The sequence below is a fragment of the Pongo pygmaeus genome, chromosome 4 (assembly GCF_028885625.2).
Source record: "Pongo pygmaeus isolate AG05252 chromosome 4, NHGRI_mPonPyg2-v2.0_pri, whole genome shotgun sequence".
In the NCBI taxonomy this organism is placed as follows: Eukaryota; Metazoa; Chordata; class Mammalia; order Primates; family Hominidae; genus Pongo; species Pongo pygmaeus.
The window spans coordinates 134,126,679-134,146,017 of NC_072377.2; the positions used below are offsets into that span (position 1 = coordinate 134,126,679).

The following is a 19,339-nucleotide window of genomic DNA, read 5'->3' on the forward strand; positions in this document are numbered from 1 at the left end:
CTGTTCACAATAGCAAAGACATAGAATTAACCTAAATGCCCAGTAGTGACAGGTTGGATAAAGAAAATGTGGTACATATACACTATGGAATACTATGCAGCAATAAAAAAGAATGAGATCATGTCTTTTGCAGGAACATGGATGGAGGTGGAGGCCATTATCCTTAGCAAACTAATGCAGGAACAAAAAACCAAATACCATTTGTTCTCACTTATAATTGGGAGCTAAATAATAAGAACTCATGAACACAAAGAAGGGAACAATAGACACTAGGGCCTACTGAAGGCTGGAGGTTGGGAGGAGGGAGAGGATCAGAAAAAAATAACTATTGAGTACTAGACTTAGTACATGGGTGATGAAATCATCTGTACAACAAACCCCTGTGACATGAGTTTACTTATATAGCAAACCTGTAATATACCCCTGAACTTAAAATTAAAGTATAAAAAAGTTTTTTTTTAGAAGCTGAAGACAAGTGGAGCAAAATGAAGGCTGAGATTAGACGGTTGATATTTTTTCCCAAAAGGGTTTGACACACCATTATTTGAAACTATATGGGAATGCCTGAATATATAATGTGTCAGGAAGTATAACTTAAAAATATAGCAGAAAATAGTTATAACTGTAGAAGACTGAAAATAGTTGTGCACTACGTAATAACATTTCAGTCAATGGACCACATATGCAACAATGGTCTTATAAGATTATAATCTGTATTTTTACTGTAACATTTCTATGTTTAGATGCACAAATACTTAGGATTGTTTTACAGTTGCCTACAATATACAGCATGGTAACATGCTATACAGGTTTGTAGCTTGGAAACAATGGGATACACCATATAGCCTAGGTGTGTAGTAGGCTATATCATTTAGGCTTGTGTAAGTACACTCTACAATGTTCACACAATGACTACATTGCCTAATGACACATTTCTCAAAATGTATTTCCATCATTAAGCAAAGCATGACTGTAGTTCTGCTACATACATATACACCGTCAATTGGCTCTATGTGGAGTCACCATACCTGGCAGTCTGTCATCTAAGTGCTATACAAAACAAATCTCCTATATGGTAAGCTCCTTAACATTAGCAGAGTTGTCAGCTCTTTTGTCATTATATCTCTAGCACCCAAATAAGTGCTCAATAAATATTTGATAAGTGAATCAATCAAATAATGGGGTACTGATTCTAAATTTTTCACTCATGTAGATAACATGATAACCTTTTAGAATATTAATGCAATGACTACATAAAAGCCTACCTATGCTATAGGGCAGGTAGCTTGTTTCACAGCTTATTCGTAATTCAATTAGGCATCCTTATGACCAGCTCATTTCTAATCAATTACAAATAAACATCAAGATTTGTAGTGTGAGGGTTCACAGCAACCTTCAACATGTATGTTTCAGGCAAAATCTTAAAAACAAGGTAACTCTGAATCTGACAAAGGCAGTTGGGCCATAGCATCTAAATTAGATGTTTCACTTCCATACTTATAAACAGATATTTAAACACAAACATTAGAGGCTTAGCATTATTGCATAATGCTGATCTAATTAATGATATAAATTTACGCTTAGGATAACAACTTACATCTGCAAAATGTTTAAAGGCACAGATGTAGAGATTCTGGTGAAACATGTTGATCGCAGGCAATAATAGCTCCCTCTTCTGCATTAATTTGCAGAATTAATGGCTGACTTCTTGGATGGCCTTTTTCCTGAGTCCTAAGCAATTGGTGCCTGGTACCTTCAGGCCATCTGGCATCTTGTGGCTGAGCCAGCTCCAACTGCATCAAGTCATTGTAATAGCTTCCTGAAATTACTTAGTCTGGCTGAAAATACAGAGGTATGGAAGGATTTTTCCCTAGAAATAGTAAGAAGTGGCCCCATAGGAGTTAACCTTTTTTGAAAAAGCAGGAAGTGTGATAAAATTGAAGACCTCCAGGAAACTTAAGATCCTGTCTTTGTGAACTAGGCACACTATGAATTGCATATGTATTAAATGGATAGAAAAGTTTATAGTATAACTGAATCATATAATGACTTTAAATATTGACATGGAAAGTTCCAGTTTTACATTTCTCCTGTATCTACTTGATTCATCCAAGTTTGTAGGACTCTCTCAAACCTCTCCTTGAAGCCAATGCACAGACTGGAATTGAAATAAAGTAATGGCAAAAACCACAATTATGTTCGCACCAACCTAATATTATGAAGAACTATAGAAGGCCTAGTCTCTGTAATTTGGCATTGCAAAATTCCAGAGGCAACAAGAATTTGGATTTAAAAAAGGCTTAATATGAAATAGTTGGACATAAACTGCATGATTTAAGACTTACAAAGCTGCAGTAATGAAGACAATGTGGTGTTGACGAAAGGAGAGACTTAACTTCTCAGTGGAACACCATGGAGAGTCCAATTATAGACTCTCACATATGTGTACAATTGATTTCAACAAAAATAACACGGCAGTTGAATGGGTAAAGAAAAGCTTTTCAACAAATTGTGCTGGAACAATTGGATATTTATCTTTTAAAATTACATCATATCATAAGATAAAATTAACCCTAAATGTATTATAGACTTAAATGTGGAATCTACGAAACTATAAAACTTCAGGGAAAAATGTAGAGGAAATATTTTTTTAATAGGACACCAGGAGCATGAACCATAAAAGAAAAACAAAACAGAAAATTATTGTTTGAAATGTATCAAAATAAATTATTTTATCTTAGGAAAACTCTGTTAAGACAATGAAAAGGTAAGCCACAGAATGGGTGAAAATATTTACAACAGGAATATCTGACAAAGGGTTGTTGTCCAAAATATATAATCCCTGTAATAGTAATAAAAGACCAAGCAATGCAATAAAATGGGCAAAACATTTCAACAGACAATTCAGAAATGAAGATATGCAGATAGCCAACAAACTCCTTAAAAGATGCTTAACATCATTAATATTGTATCAAGAAATGCACATTAAAACCATAAAGACCTACATTTGCATATACATTGCAATGTCTTAAGTTTAAAGAATTGAAAAAACTAAATTGTTGCTGATAATACAGAGCAATCAGAATTCACATACCACTATTGGGAATATAGTATAATCACTTTGGGAAAATTTTAGGTGTTTTTTTTTTTTTATCACTTAAGAATTCACCTCTTATATGATCCAAACTTTCCACTCCTAGATCCAAAAATATGCTCTGCATGAGCTCTTTAAATTTATTGAGACTCATTTATAATCTATCCAGGTGAAAGTACTATATGCATTTGACAGAATGACAGAATGTATTTCCACAGTTGTGTTTCATAAATATTAATTAGGTCAAGGTTATTAATAGAGTTATACAAATCATCTTTTATTATGTGTATAGATGTTCTAATAATTGCTAAAGTGGGGAATTTAAATATCCTACTATGACTGCAATTGTCTACTCCCTTCGGTTATGTCAGATTTTGATTCATACCTCATAAAGCTTTATTGCAAGACAGTAATACAGTTGTTATTGTTATGTCTTCTTGATGTATTATGTCTTTTTATTGCATTTATTTTCATTATGAAAAGTCTTCTTTATCACTGGTAGAAGTATAACTTCTTTATATTGAAGTTTATTATATCTGATATTAATCTGATTTTGTGTGTTTATTTTTTTGCATGGTATAATATTATGCTTTTATTTAGTTTAAATGTATCTGTGTACTATTTCAAGTGAGCCTCTTGTAGTATAAGCATGTAGTTAAGTCTTGATTTTTATCTGTTATAAAAATTATAGGCCAGGCGCGGTGGCTCACGCCTGTAATCCCAGCACTTTGGGAGGCCGAGGTGGGCGGATCACAAGGTCAGGAGATTGAGACCATCCTGGCTAACACAGTGAAACCCTATCTCTACTAAAAATAACAAAAAATTTAGCCGGGCCCAGTGGCGGGCGCCTGTAGTCCCAGCTACTCAGGAGGCTGAGGCAGGAGAATGGCGTGAACCTGGGAGGCAGAGCTTGCAGTGAGCCGAGATCGCGCCACTGCACTCCAGCCTGGGCAACAGAGCGAGACTCCATCTCAAAAAAAAAAAATTAAAAAAAAAAGATAACCTTTTAATTGAGGTAGTTCATTAATGTTTATTCATTGATTAAACAATGTGTTTGAATTTAGGTCTAGATTTTATAATTTATTTTTTAACTCTTTATTTCCCTCTGATCCCCATTAATTTACTTTTATATTATTTGAATTCTCTTTAGGATCCTACTTTATCTATTACATTTTTAGCTATAATCCTTTACCTCTTTAAGAGGCCTGATCTGAGTCTAGGTCTAGGATCACATATCTTTATTTAAAGGGCCAGACAGTAAATACATTAGGCTTGTCAGCAGCAGAGCCTCTGTTGCAACTCAAATCTGCTGCTCTAGCTCAAATCAGCCATAGATAATATGTAAGTCGATGAGCAAGACAGTTGGCCAGTCTCCAGGCCATAGTTTGCCAAACTCACCTCTAGGGATTAAAATATAAACCCTCAATTTTTCTGAATCTAGAGTTATTATAGTACTATTTCATTTGGAATTATTGGACTATGCAACCACGTATGTGCATTTAGACTTCCTCATTCAGTTTTTCTGTACTATAGTCATCATCATATATATGTATATATATATAGCATCTGTGTACATTGTAGACCATACAATAGAATTGTAGACATTTTACTTAATATACATTGCATGTATTTTAAGGATTAAGAATGTAAAAATAGTCTTTTACTTTTAGCTTGATATTTACCCTTTCCATTGTTCTTCATGACTTCCTGAAGATAGGAGTTTTCCTTTGGTTTCATTTTCCTTCTCCGTGTCTTTTAGTTGGGTTGCTAATGACAAATTCTCTTAATTTTCTTTCACCTGAAAATTTTCATTTCACCTTAATTTTTGAAATATATTTTCAGTAGATATAAAATTATAGGTTGACTTTTTCTTTTTCTTTTACCGTCTCAGAAACATTGCTCTATATTCTCTTCTCCATAGTTTAAGATGAGAAATGTATAGCCCTTGGATTGTCATTTCCCTGTAAGTAATCTGTTGTTTCTCCCTGTTTATGTGCAAGATATTCTCCTTATCTTTGGTTTTCAGAAGCTTGACTATAATGTGTCTACATATGCTTTACTGCATATTTATCCCATTGGAGGATTGTTGAACTTATTGATTTTGTAAATCTATGCCTTTTCTCAAATTTGGAAAGAAGTTTTAGTGACCATTCCTTTAAATATTTTCCTACCTCTCCATCCTCTCCTGAGAATACAGTTACACACATTAATTTTTTTGATATAATCTCACAGCTTTCTGTAAATCTTTCATATTTTTCAATATTTTCCCTTTCTCCTTCAGAGTGGGTAATTTCCTTTAAACTATTTTCAAGCTTACTGAATTTTTATCATTTCCATCCTGCTCAAATCCATTCAGTCAACTTTTAATTTTACATATTGTATTTTTCACATCTAAAGTGAAAGTTTCAATTTACTTTTTTTAAACTTTTCTCTTGAGATATCTTTTCATTTATTACAAGCCAATTTCCGTTACCTCACTAGGTATATTCATAAAGTCAGTTTCAAATTTTATGAAAATCATAACACATGTGTCATCTCAGGTTTGAATTGTTTATTTACATTTTTAAAGAAAGGGTTGCATTTTGCTGTTCTACATATGCCAGTAATTTTTACTTCTCTACTAGAAATGTTATTGTTATATTATAGAGCAAGCATGAGCAAACTATGGCTTAAAGTTTTACTGGAACACAGTGACACACATTTTTTCATTTATTTTCTATGGCCGCCCTCAAGCTACAATGGCAGTGTTGAATAGTTGCAACAGAGACCACCTGGCCAAGAAACCTAAAATACATACTATTTGGCAATTTACAGAAAGAGTTTGCTGACCCTGTTGTAGAGGCTCTGAATTCTGTTATATTCCTTCAAAGACTGTTTTTTGTTTTCACAGGCAATTACATTAATTAGATTTAAACTGGAAATTTTGTCTCATCTATTGTAGGCAGCAGCTCGTATCTTAGATCAATTCATTTTTCTCTTATCTGTGCTATTCGTAGTGTGTGTTGTGTATGTATGGGTCAGTGCCAAGGGGAGATTTAAGTTCCTCTAATTCTGTTGCCTCTGGGATTCTCCCTTCAGTTTATGGCAGCCTTGACCACCTCAGTCTCTGTCTTCATGTGTCTATAAGATGATATGTTTTTCCAGTTGGCACCTAATGTCAGGACACTCCCTTCAGTTCATGGCAGCCTTGACCACCTCAGTTTCTGTCTTCATGAGTCTATAAGATGATATGTTTTTCCAGTTGGCACCTAATGTCAGGACACAATAGTGGGCATCTGTCAGGTTAAAGCTGCAAAGATGATGAACTAACCTTGTGCCAGTTTTTTCAGTTCCCCTCAAAAGTGTGCCTGCTGAACACAATCACTTTCACAATTCCAATGCACAAAAAATAAAATACCTAGGAATACAGCCAACCAGGGAGGTGAAAGATCTCTATACGCAGAAATAGAAAATACTGCTCAAAGTAATCAGAGATGACACAAATGGAAAAACATTCCATGCTCATGTATAGGAAGAATCAGTATTGTTAAAATGGCCATACTGTCCAAAGCAATTTATAGATTAACTGCTATTCCTATTAAACTACCATTGATATTCTTCACAGAATTAGAAAACCTATTTTAAAATTCATATAGAAACAAAAACAAGCCCAAATAGCCAAGGCAATCAAGCAAAAAGAACAAAGCTGGAGGCATGATGTTACCTGACTTCAAACTATACTCCAGGGCTACAGTAATAAAACAACATGATACTGGGACAAAACAGACACATAGACCAATGGAACAGAAGGGAAAACCCAGAAATAAGGTTGCAAACCTACAACTATCTGATTTTTGACAAACCTGTTCAATAAATGGCTCTGGGATAACTTACTAGCCATATGCAGAAGATTGAAAGTGGGCCCCTTTTTAGGCCATACAGAAAAATTAACTCAAGATGGATTAGATACTTACATGTAAAACCCGAAACTATAAAAAACCCTGGAAGACAAACTAGGCAATACCATTCTGGACATAGGAACAAGCAAAGATTTCATGACAAAGACTCCAAAAGCAATTGCAACAAAAGCAAAAGAAAAGAGAGAGAGAGAGAAATGGGATCTAATTCAACTAAAGAGCTTCTGCACAGCAAAATAAACTATCAAGTTTCCACCAAGAGTGGACAGACAGCCTACAGAGTGGGAGAAAATTTTTGCAAACTATGAATCTAACAAAGATCTAATATCCAGCAACAATAGCAAACTTAAGTTTACAAGCAAAAAATAAGCAACCCCAATAAAAGGTGGGCAAAGGACATTAACAGACACTTTTCAAAAGAAGACATACATGCAGCCAACAATCATATGAACATCGCTGATCACTAGAGAAATGCAAATCAAAACCACAGTGTAATACCGTCTCACACTAGTCAGAATGGCTACTATTAAAATGTCAAAAAATAACAGATGCTGATGAGATGTGGAGAAAAGGGAACACTTATATACTGTTGATGGGAGTGTAAATTAGTTCAACCATTGTGGAAAACAGTGGGGCAATTCCTCAAAGAGCTAAAAACAGAAATAGCATTTGATTAGCAATCCCATTAATGGGTATATGCCCAAAGGAATATAAGTTATTCTGTTATAAAGACACATGCGTGCATGTGTTTACTGCAGCACTATTCACAATAGCAAAGACATGGAATGAACCTAAATGTTCATCAGTGATAGACTGGATAAAGAAAATGTGGAACATATACACCATGGAATACTATGCAGCCATAAAAAATGAGATAATGTCCTTTGCAGCAACATGGATGGAACTGGAGCCATTATTATTAGCAAACTAATGCAGGAACAGAAAACCAAATACCACATGTTCTCACTTATAAGTGAGAGCTAAATGATAAGAACTTATGGACACAGAGGGGAACAACACACATTGGAGCCTATTAGAAGGTGGAGGCTGGGAGGAGGGAAAGGATCAGGAAAAACATCTAATGGGTACTAGGCTTACTACCTGGGTGATGAAATAAACTATACATCATACCCCCATGACACAAGTTCAGGTATAACAAACCTGCACATGTACCCCTGAACTTAAAAGTTAAATTTATTTATTTATTTATTATTCGAGACAGAGTCTTGCTCTGTTGCCCAGGTTGGAGTGCAGTGGCATGATCTCACCTTACTGCAACCTCCAGCTCCCAGGTTGAAGCAATTCTCTTTCCCCAGCCTCCTGAATAGCTGGAATTATAGGCGCCTGCCACCATGTCTGGTTAATTTTTGTATTTTTAGTAGAGACAAGGTATTACCGTGTTAGCTAGGCTGGTCTCGAACTCCTGACCTCAGGTGATCCACCTGCCCCGGCCTCCCAAAGTTCTGGGGTTACAGGCGCGAGCCACCATGTTTGGCCAAAAGTTTAAAACAAAAGTATGTTGCCTTGGTTCACTCTCCAGAGCCTTCAGGAAGTTGTTTTTTGTATTCTGTTCACAGTTTATAGTTGAGACCTAGAAGAGGGTTGGTTTTTTGAGAAATTAATCCACCATTCCAGAAGGGGAATCTTTTTATCTTAATTCTGTATCATTTTTCTTTAAAAATTTAAAATAGGTTCTTCCTTCTTTTTATTGTTTTCTTTGGGGGCCCCATTATATAGATATTAACAGTTCTCCTTTCTTTTAATTTATTTTTATTCCCTATCTTTAACACTTCCTGATGTAACCATGAAAGAGTCCCTTGCAGCTTGCTGCTTCATTCATTGGCTGTCCATGTGTTACATTTCCCTTTCTATGCCTATCACTCAACTTCTGCCAGTAGCTATGTATGTGGAATGGAGGAGGTGAAAGAGAGAATGTCAAACTTGTTCAGTGGACAGTGGCCAAATCTTCTCTGTTAAAGGATAAAGTTTCTAGGATGTAAATGAGCTAGATTTCTAGCATTTCTTCCCACTAAAAGAAGGTTTATAATTAATGTTTAAATCCAGTAAGTGTTACATTATATATTCAATGTTTATTAAGATTTATCCTCATTTTTATCAGTCTATTTGCACCATTGCTTTTCAGTCCTTTCTTATAAAGTCATATTTCTTTTTCTTAAAGAACATCATTTAGAAGCAACTTTGGGGCAGATCTATAGAAGGTAAACACTCAGTGTTTGTTTCATTGAAAGGGCCTTTTTTTAACCTTCAAACCTGAATAAAATTTTAGCTGAGTTCAGGAGTGTAGATTGACAGATTTTTTTTTCTCTTTTTTGCCTCTTTGAATATATCATAAATTCACCTCCTTACACTGATGTCAAGATATCATCTTTGCCATGTGCCTAATCTGAAAAGAAAACTTGCCATATTTGACATGATATTTGCTATAGATTTTCTTAGATGCCCTTTAATTATAAAGAAATTAATTTCAATGACTAGTTTGCTAAGATGTTTAAGTGAATGTTAAATTGCATCACATATTTTGTATCCACAGATATAAAAATCATAGATTTTAAGTTATTAACATGCCCAAGTATATTAATTAAATTCCTAATATCAAACTTACCTGTATTCTGAGGAAGAAAACCTAATTTGGTCATGGCTAGATTCAGTCTGTTAAAATTTGTTTAACATATTCAGCTCTAAATTAATACATGAAGTAGATCACTATTTTTACTTTCTTTTAAAATCCCTCCTAGTTTGGATATCATAGATTTTAGAAGTTGTACAGGAACATGGATAGAGCTGTAGGCTATTATCCTCAGCAAACTAACACAGGAACAAAAAACCAAATACTGCCGGGCGCAGTGGCTCACGCCTATAATCCCAGCACTTTGGGAGGCTGAGGCGGGCGGATCAACTGAGGTCAGGAGTTGAAGACCAGCCTGGCCAACTTGGCAAAACCCCATCTCTACTACAAGTACAAAAATTAGCAGGGCATGGTGGTAGGTGCCTATAATCCCAGCTACTCAGGTGGCTGAGGCAGGAGAATCGCTTGAACCCGGGAGGTGGAGGTTGCATTGAGCCAAAATGATTGTGCTACTGCACTCCAGCCTGGGTGACAAGAGCGAGACTCTGTCTCAAAAACAACAGGAACAACAACAAACCAACTACCACATGTTCTCACTTACAAGTGGGTGCTAAATGATACAAACTTATGAACACAGAGAAGGAAACAACAGACACTAGGGCCTACTTGAGTGGGGAGCGTGGGAGGAGGGAAAGGAGCAGAAAAGGTCATGATTGGGTACTGGGCTTAATACCTGGGTGATGAAATAATCTGTACAATAACCCCCTAGGAAACATGTTTACGTGTGTCACAAATCTTCATATGTACCACTAATCCTAAAAGAAAAGTTAAAAAGAAGAAGTGATGCTCTCTTTTTCTGTTCTCTAGAAAGTTTCTCTGTGTTGAAAATCTAAGTTCCTTGAAAGAGTGTTAGTCTCTGGACAGGTGTATTTTTATGGGAAGATTTTTAACAGGCTTAACTATTCTGTGATTATAGAATTGTTCACCTTTTCTATTTCTTCTTGGTTTCACTTTAGTAAATTTTTAGTTTCTATTTTTCAATTTCATATAGTTTCCAAGTGTATTGACATAGACTTAATTATAATGTCTATTTTCTGTTTGAACTGTTATCTGTTATGCCCTCATTTGTTATTCCTAATAGTATTTATTTTTGCCTTCTCTTTTTGCTTGATTAATTTTCAATTATATTAGTCTTTATAAAGAACTAGAGTTCAGCTTTATTTTCCCTTTTGAGTCTTTGTTTCCTATTTTAGTACTCTGTCTCATACACACACACACACACACACACACACACACAAGCTATTCTAATAATTATAATAAAGTTCTGTTATTAGAAAAGAATGTTTCTAAAATTTTATTTTATATCTGAATTTCCTTTGCAATCTGTTAAGTTATTGAAAATGTATTTTAGAGAGTAATGCAGGGAAAAGAAGGTAGTTATATGTCCAAGGATTAATTATTACTTCAATGCATATGCAGTTAAAATTGTCTTATTTTAACATAAATTTCAGAACATCTTAATGGAACTATTTGCTGTAAAGAAAGTAATGGGTACAGGTTAGCTTTGAAGATAAATTTTATAATATTTGTACAGGACAATTAACCTTCCGTTTCAATACATAGTACATTTATGTAACATTTAAAAAGCCTATTTGAGATAAACATCCAAGTACATATTATATTCTTTTAATAAACTGTTACTATAGAAGCATAACAAAGGAATATCGTATTATTTGTATTAGTTTGCTAGAAACTGCTGGGTTTTGCATCTCTGTTGAGGATTCCTGTGCCAAGCATTTTAAGTTATAGAGTTATTTTCTTAACTGACCTATTAAATGGTTTCAGCAACTAAGTTGAAAAAAAATTTGACTCTTGCCTGTGTAACATATGGACAGTGTTTGTCTCTAATGTAATACCCGTAATGCCCTATTCTGCCCTTTAGAAAGGGCTTGCTATTATGTACCTCTAATGTGACATATCTGAGGTATTCCACTTTTCAAGGTGAAAACTATCCATACTATTTCTTCAACATTTTCTTGCCTTACTTGTGGGAATTTGGTTTGAACTTCTAAATCTGAGTTATTTTTAAGACCGAGGCTGTAATTTATTTACCATAAGATCCCTAGACCTGCAGAACAGAAAGGGTAAAAGACATCTCTGAGAGAGATTTTATTCTACATGACCATGCTTATTTTGAAAAGCTGCCAAGTTTGCTTGTATGCTCTGAGTGTCTCAAGTGGGAATCAGTGAGAGTACCTGCCGTTTCGAATAGCAGCAGATAATGGTGGAAGGGCAGAATGTAGACCACCACCAACGTTCAACAAGCAAGCATTATTCCAAAACTACAGTGTAGATTTGCTTTTTCAGTTCAGTATGCATTGGTTAACTAATTAACTTGAATAAAATAATTATTGTTATGCGATAACAAAGTTTTATTAAATGCAAGTAAAGAAAAATTCTTCTTTGAATTTTCTTCTAAAGAAAAATCAACATTTGACCCCATAATTATCAAACATCCTTGACAGAAAGTTCCTAGATGCGTGAAATATTTTTAGAATCAAAAATGCTCAGGTTAGACATCTGCTAATTGAAATACTCTTAAATGTCTCCACAAAAGTACATGAAAAACAACTGAACTCTTTGCCTATTTTCAAGAGTTTAAAATATTACAAAGGGGCAATATGATTTATAGGCATTCTTTACAATAATTTTCTAGATGAATTTTTGGTAAATGCTATGGGCAGTTAGAAGAAGCACACTAGTTAAGCTAAACCATATCCTAAATATAATAAGATATATTTGTGTGACAGATTTTGAAGCTGGAAAAAAAGTCACAGAAAAGAAAGTAAGGTAAATTAAATATATCTCACTCTCTCCATAGACTATTGAATTTCATTGGATCTGTCATTTCTTTGTGTTAGGAACATTTCAATTTCGCTGTTAGAGATTTTGAAATACACAGTAAATTGTTGTTAAAAGCTTACAAACCGTTCAGAAATCTAAAGTATAGGAAAATAATATTTTGGGATTTGCAACAAAGTAAGTATTAGGGTAATTAAATATTAAATATATTGAAAGAATATATGTTTCAAATAGGTCTGTTACAATTTAAATATATTCTTCAAATATATCTAATAGATTTGGGTCATAAGTTGACTTTAATTTTGCTGTGATTTTTAGTCTATTTTGAACACCAACACCAGAATAAGTTTCCTAAAATAACCTATTATCTTATCAATCTGCTGCTGGTCAACTGCTAAATGGCTTATTTTTCCCTACAAACATAAAGTCCCTAGTCTTTCCTGGCTCTTCTGTCTTTTCAGCCTTGTTCTTTACTACTCTCCCCCGTGATATTCCTATTCCCATTGCACCAGTCTGCTCACCTTTTCATAACTATGCCTTTCCCATTTCTACTTGTTCTGTCTTTATTGACCTTTCTTCTCCACCCTCTTCTCCCAGTATCTGGATAGGTAGTAACACAGTCATCTTCACTACAGATTTAATACTCAACTCACTTTCTTTTTTCTTTTTTGAGACAGAGTCTCACCTGTCACCCATGCTGGAGTGCAGTGGCACTGTCTCAGCTCACTGCAACCTCTGCCTCCCGGGTTTAAGCAATTCTCGTGCCTCAGCCTCCTGAGTAACTGGGTTTACGGGTGTACACCACCACACTCAGCTAAATTTTTAAGTCACTTTTAAATGTCCTTCATGGATTTCATATTTCTGCACAATTGTTAACAATATGTTTGAGTCTAAAAAATGTCAACCACCTTACAGAAATAGAAAGTCTTTAATATGTATGTTGGCCTCTTCCTATCTATGTCTCTGAGCTGACCACAATTATAGCTGTCTAAGGTTTTTGACAATTTTTCTTTTACATTTCCTCAGAGTTCTCTTTGCTTATTGTTGCCATGTTTCAGCTGCCTTATCCCAGTATTTTTCATTCCCTTTAACATTTCCATAGAAAAATTTCGTCGTGTTCTGAAGATGTAAAAATCCTTCATACTGAAGTAAAAAGTACTGATAACAATTTACAGAAACATACACACTAAGACTATATTATGTCAGGGGTCAAGACTATATAATGAATTAATAAAGTACTAACCATGGCATTTAAGCATAAAAGCAGAGCATAAGTGGGAACAGACTTTAGGGCAGCAGACACTGAATTTATAACACAAAAACAAACTTATTCTTCCAGCCTGGTCCATGTGTCATAGTATATAAATGATGATTTCTGTCTTAACTTTTTCTGTTGTATCTACATCGTCTTGTGTAACCATATGTGTTTTATTTAAGGAAGTTTTAAAAGATTTAACTTTATGAAATAGATTTTTCTATCATTATGTATCAATCTTCCCATCACTATAAATGAGCCCTATACTATTTCAATTACAGGTTTAATATTTTAAGTACCTAAGGCATATTTTTCTTCAAATAATTTTTGTTGTTCTATCAAAATAGCTTTCTTAATGATTGGCTTCACTTAAAAAAATGTGATACCTTCCCCTTATTAGTTATTGTGCCTTTGTTTTCAGCATGTTATTTGCACAGGATTATGGTGCAAGGTAGAAGGTGAGAAAGAATGCAGAACCAAGCTAGACCCACCAATGGATGGAACTGACTGTGACCCTGGTAAGGTAAGTCATTTGTGTTGTCTGAATTTAATGAGCCTACTAGATGAAACTTGAGAAACTTGCATTTTCTCTGCCAGTTACATTGGTATTCATCTTAGCACTGATGGAATAATATCAGTATATACAAAAATATTAGTATTTCATCAGTTTTAACATTTATACTTTTTAAAATCCATGGTTGTTTTGTTAATATCAATGTGGTGAGGTTTTATTTTATTTGTTGTTGATTGTGAGAATGTTGAGAGTCATATATATGCATTAATATAGCAAAAATGTGAATTTACTTTTTAAACAGAAGTAAATTAAGCACAAATAATAGCATAAATGGTAAAATTTCTCATTGCCAATGAATCTTTTCAAGTATAAAATAATTGACTTAGGAGAGCAACTGATTATTTTTTCCTTGTCAATATTATAATCATCCATAAAATATTCCAGTTGACATTTGGAGATTAGTAAATATTTGGCTGTCTGTGTAGTTTAATGTACTTCCTAAGGCTTTAAAAATTTATTAGTATACATTTCCAGATCTAAATAACTGCTTTTGAAAATTAATTTTCCTTTGAGGAATATGAAGAAGATGGATTTCACATGTATTTAATAATTATGGTTAACATAATCAAAAGATAACAGATCAATAGTTCACATAATTTTCTAATTTGCATACTGTGATGGGAAAGTAGAATTTTTATCACTATACTCAATTGTTAAGATCAGAAAGCTTGCCTCTGAAGAGCATGAATGTGTATTACATTTGAAAATAAATAGCAACTTAAAGAACCTATAGATTGCTTATGGTGAAATACTTGTAGAAAACATGAAATTAGGTGGAGTTTTATTTTAAAAACATATCGATTTGAAAAATGGACAGAAATGAAACTATTCAACTTCTAGAAATTCCTCTTAAGAAAGTACACACACAGACGCACATACACACACTCACACATACACATGCAGATGCTTAGGCAAGGATGCAGTTTGTAATGGTGAGATATGAGAAACAATAAAAATATTCATTAGGAGACGAATGGTCACAATGTAGTTGTTAAAAAATGAGGGAGATACATATGTTCTAACCTGAAGAGATCTATAAGACATGGCTGTTAGTTGATAGGCATGTCAGAAATATTGATACTTTACAATACAGTTTGACATTTAAGGAAAACACAGTGTGTATACAGATGTGAATACACACACAAAAGCACACACACACACACAAGTATATATTTTCAAACTCATAAAATTAGCTAGGCTTGGTGGTGCATGCCTGTAATCGCAGCTACTCAGAAGGCTGAGGTGGAAGGATTGCTTGAGCCCGGAAGGCAGAGGTTGCAGTAAGCCGAGACCGCACCACTGCACTCCAGCCTGGGCGACAGAGCCAGACCTTGTTTCAAAGACAAAAAAAATAAAAAATAAAAAATAAACACAAAACTCCAAAGTGTAATTAGAAGTTACCTCTTGGGAGGGAAGTAGAATTGACAGCTGGGAGTACATCAATGAGAGGGATGGGTGAATATAACTTTTCTGCAGCCATTTCTGGATTGTTTGACATAAGCATGCAGTGATTTATTACTTCTATGATTTCTTTAATAAGAAAAGAGAAAATGTACAAATTGTTTAAATCCAAACTATTTTTGAAAAAAAAACCTAGAAATATTTTATCACTATATATTATGAATAAGAAAATTATTCCTTAGAGGGAATTTCTGTGAAATATCAGTTAATTGTTTACAGACTGTGCCAAATATTTCCTATAAGCTTAAACAAAGCATCAGAATTCGGGTCTGTTTTATTTTTTAAATATATACACAAAGGTATAAGAACCTGTGTATTTCAAGCAAGCCTCCTGATATTGTGCTAATTTATTGCTTGAATCATAAAACTTTGCACCAGCAATCATTTTTATCATCCCTGAAACACAAAAGCAGTAATATTAAGAGATAACCAAACATACTGTGATGAGCCCTCAAACATCACATAACTCGTTTGTCTTTAGTTTTTAGCAATATAAAAATCTCTTTATTTTTATAATCTGGCACCTTCAATATTTTTCTGCTGATTTTTTCCCTTGTATATATAAACATAATTTGCATTCTTGAAATCTTTAAAATAAACTTATTTTGGCAGTTAAAACTGTAATTACTAAACAAAAGTAAAATGTTTTATTTTCCTATAATTGTGTTAATGATACTCTCTTATGGGTTCTGTAATGCTTTGTATATTGAAATAACTAATGAACCTCTCAGTTTTCCAGGCCATGTGGGCTTCTTCAAATACTCATCTGTTCCAGCTCTTGTAGAACCCATCAGGAAAATAGCTTCCAACACTCTGCTATTGTGTGCAGTAGTGCTAAAATATTTGAATGCTTGCAACCTCACACTAAACACTGCAAGCTCAATACATTGCTAACCAAGAGACAAAGCTTGGGATTTTGTAACTGATAACACTCTAGTGATATTAATCAAACTGTATAAATCTAGTTAATCTAAAAGTATATAATTACATCTGAGAAGGTGCTTACAGAATTGTATGCTTCTGAATGATTTTGAACAAAGAAGTTTATATACTCTTTATGGACAGCATATTGCAAATTGAAAACAACTTGTTTTCTTCTCTTTTTATATTTTTTATATAATTTTCATATTTTACAATTTACAATACAAATATCAATGTGTTGGCATTTACATTTCAAAGAGATTAAGTAGTAGGCAAATGATTTATTCAAAAATAATAAATGTATGTATTTTACTTTCAGTACTTACTAGAAATGAAAAGAGGGGAAAGAGACATTAAATACCAATTTACTAGAACCTTAGACTGTTTGGAAGGATTCTATGTAATATATTTTAGTTATTTATTTTCCCAAATTGAGAATCTTGAAATTACCATCATAATTTATTATTGGAAACAATGAAGACTGTAATATCCTAACAGTCACAATGTGCATATGTACACAGCTTTTTGCCTTCCTTCCTCCTCTTCTCTCTTCCACAATATACGTACAAGATTTGATTAGAGACTGATCAGTCTCCTTTGACATCTTCACAGACCCCTTTCAAATGTGTGTTTTCATGAACTTCCTACACATGTCCACATAAAAATTTCGGAGTATAGAACTATAATTAGTGTGTTGGGTCATGCACTGTCCCCAGGTGGTCTATATTACATAATCCCTTAGTACTTTTATAAATCAGACTGAATTAGTAGATAAGACAATTTTTAGTGTTTTCAACAATATGTAACTTCTTTTTTGAGGCTAAAAAATGCAAATGTTGTATGAAACAAATCATGCTGCTCTCCATAATATCCCTAATGATATTTATGGAAAGCATCATTAGGATTATTTTACATATAATCTTATATAACATATCGTATAATAGTTTAAACAAAACATTTAACACTTTCCTCATTGTTGAAGCACAGAACCATATAGAAGACACAAAAGCAGGTACCCTCTAGCTTCATCCAGACCTCTGGTTATCTGCAAGGTGACAAACTTTAAATATTATGCTGTAGTACTTTCTTCAAATTTCACTGATCTGTATATGCAAATAGGTTTGCATATCTGTGTCCATTTCTCTTCATCAGCCAGATGTGTTATAGTTTAAATGATGTACAAATCTAGGTCCCAGTCCTTTCCAGAATATTTTAGTCTGTTATGAACTCTAGCCCAGTCTTTCAATGCCAGCTTGCTGCTAAATGGCCAAGGAGGTATGATATGCACTCTGGGAAACATGAACACCCTTAAAGTAGGCTAAAACAATGTGACCAATTGAAGTTTGACAACTTTCACATTGAATTTTTTTTTCCATGAATGGCATAACTTTTTTAAGTCCTTAAAACAAGTAAGTAATGTAGAAGTTTTCACATGTTTTCTTTCTCCTTTTCCAATTTTTAAACGCATCTTTGTACAAAATCCAAATTTATTTAATGAGAATCTTAGCATATTGATATTCTCTGAGTTGTTGATCTTTATTTTGTTTTTCAAGTTTAGATTAAAAACTTTTTGAATCTAAAAGAGGCTGAATTTAAATGTTGACATTATTAGAGAAAATCTACAGGGACTAATTATTTTATTGCCTAGAAAAGTAAAGCACTAACAGGGCCCAAACAAAACTATATGGTATAGTCTTAATTCTCTTTTCTAAAAATAGCAATAAAAACATATTATCAAAGTAAATTATAAAAACAGATGAATAAATATCAGAATGAACAGAATTTTGCTTAGATTTCTAAAATAATTAACATAATGATACTTATAACTCTATTATTATTATAGTTATCCCTTATTAAATCCTTAGTAAGGGCTATACATTGTGTTTAGTGCTTCATTCAATTCCTTAAAAAACTGTTAGGTAACTATAATTATCATTCACATTTTAGAAATGAGCAAGCTGAGAATCAGAGCATTTCTGTAATTTCCTCAAAATCCTTTGTAAATCGTGTTGCCATTAAGTGTAGAAGTTCATTTAGGGCTAGGAGGGTCAACTTACTCAACCTCATCATTATACAATCACTAATCTAAATGCTTGTAATCTTACTTATTATTCTCAATATGATTTTGTTACTTTTACCATGTTTGCTATGACCATCATCTATTTGATTTTCAGGAATGAGAAGAAATTTTAATAACCTGTCCCCCAAATTCTAGCAACCATTCCTGGGTGACCATCAGCAATGTCTCTCATTGCTTTTGTTTTCAGTGAATGAAAAAATAAAATAAAAATAAAAAAGAGAATGACTACACTTCTTTCTCTTACTCCAGTTATCTTTACCAGTTAATAGACACCAAGTAAAGTACAAAATAATTGGCACGAAATGACAGAATTTCAGCATCTAATTGCCCATGTCTTTCAAACCAACTTTCTATAATGTTAATGTTTGAACTTGATGGGAATTCTTTCAGGAAAAAAAAAAAAAACAAGCATAAAGGAAAGTGCTAAAATCAAACAGTACTTTTTAAAAATTACAAGTTAAAAAAGTACCCTGAGTCACTGACATTTCATATGAAAATTACTAAATTTGCTAAAAATGTCTGCTTTGACGTAGGACATTTATTTCTTCTTTCCATTCTTATATATTACTCTGATTTTTTTGTCCCTTTTAAATTATTATCTGTTTCTTA

General features: G+C 33.5%; 1 protein-coding gene across 4 annotated transcripts in view; it reads left to right on the forward strand.

The window, feature by feature from the left end:
• The window catches only part of ADAMTS19 (ADAM metallopeptidase with thrombospondin type 1 motif 19), a 283,956-nt gene that overhangs the window by 166,468 nt on the left and 98,149 nt on the right, over positions 1 to 19,339 (forward strand). For all 4 annotated transcript variants that reach the window (XM_054488423.1, XM_063665471.1, XM_063665472.1 and 1 more), the window contains one exon: positions 14,116 to 14,217. In XM_054488423.1, coding sequence (XP_054344398.1) covers positions 14,116 to 14,217 — 102 coding nt within the window. The remainder of the gene's footprint in view (positions 1 to 14,115; positions 14,218 to 19,339) is intronic.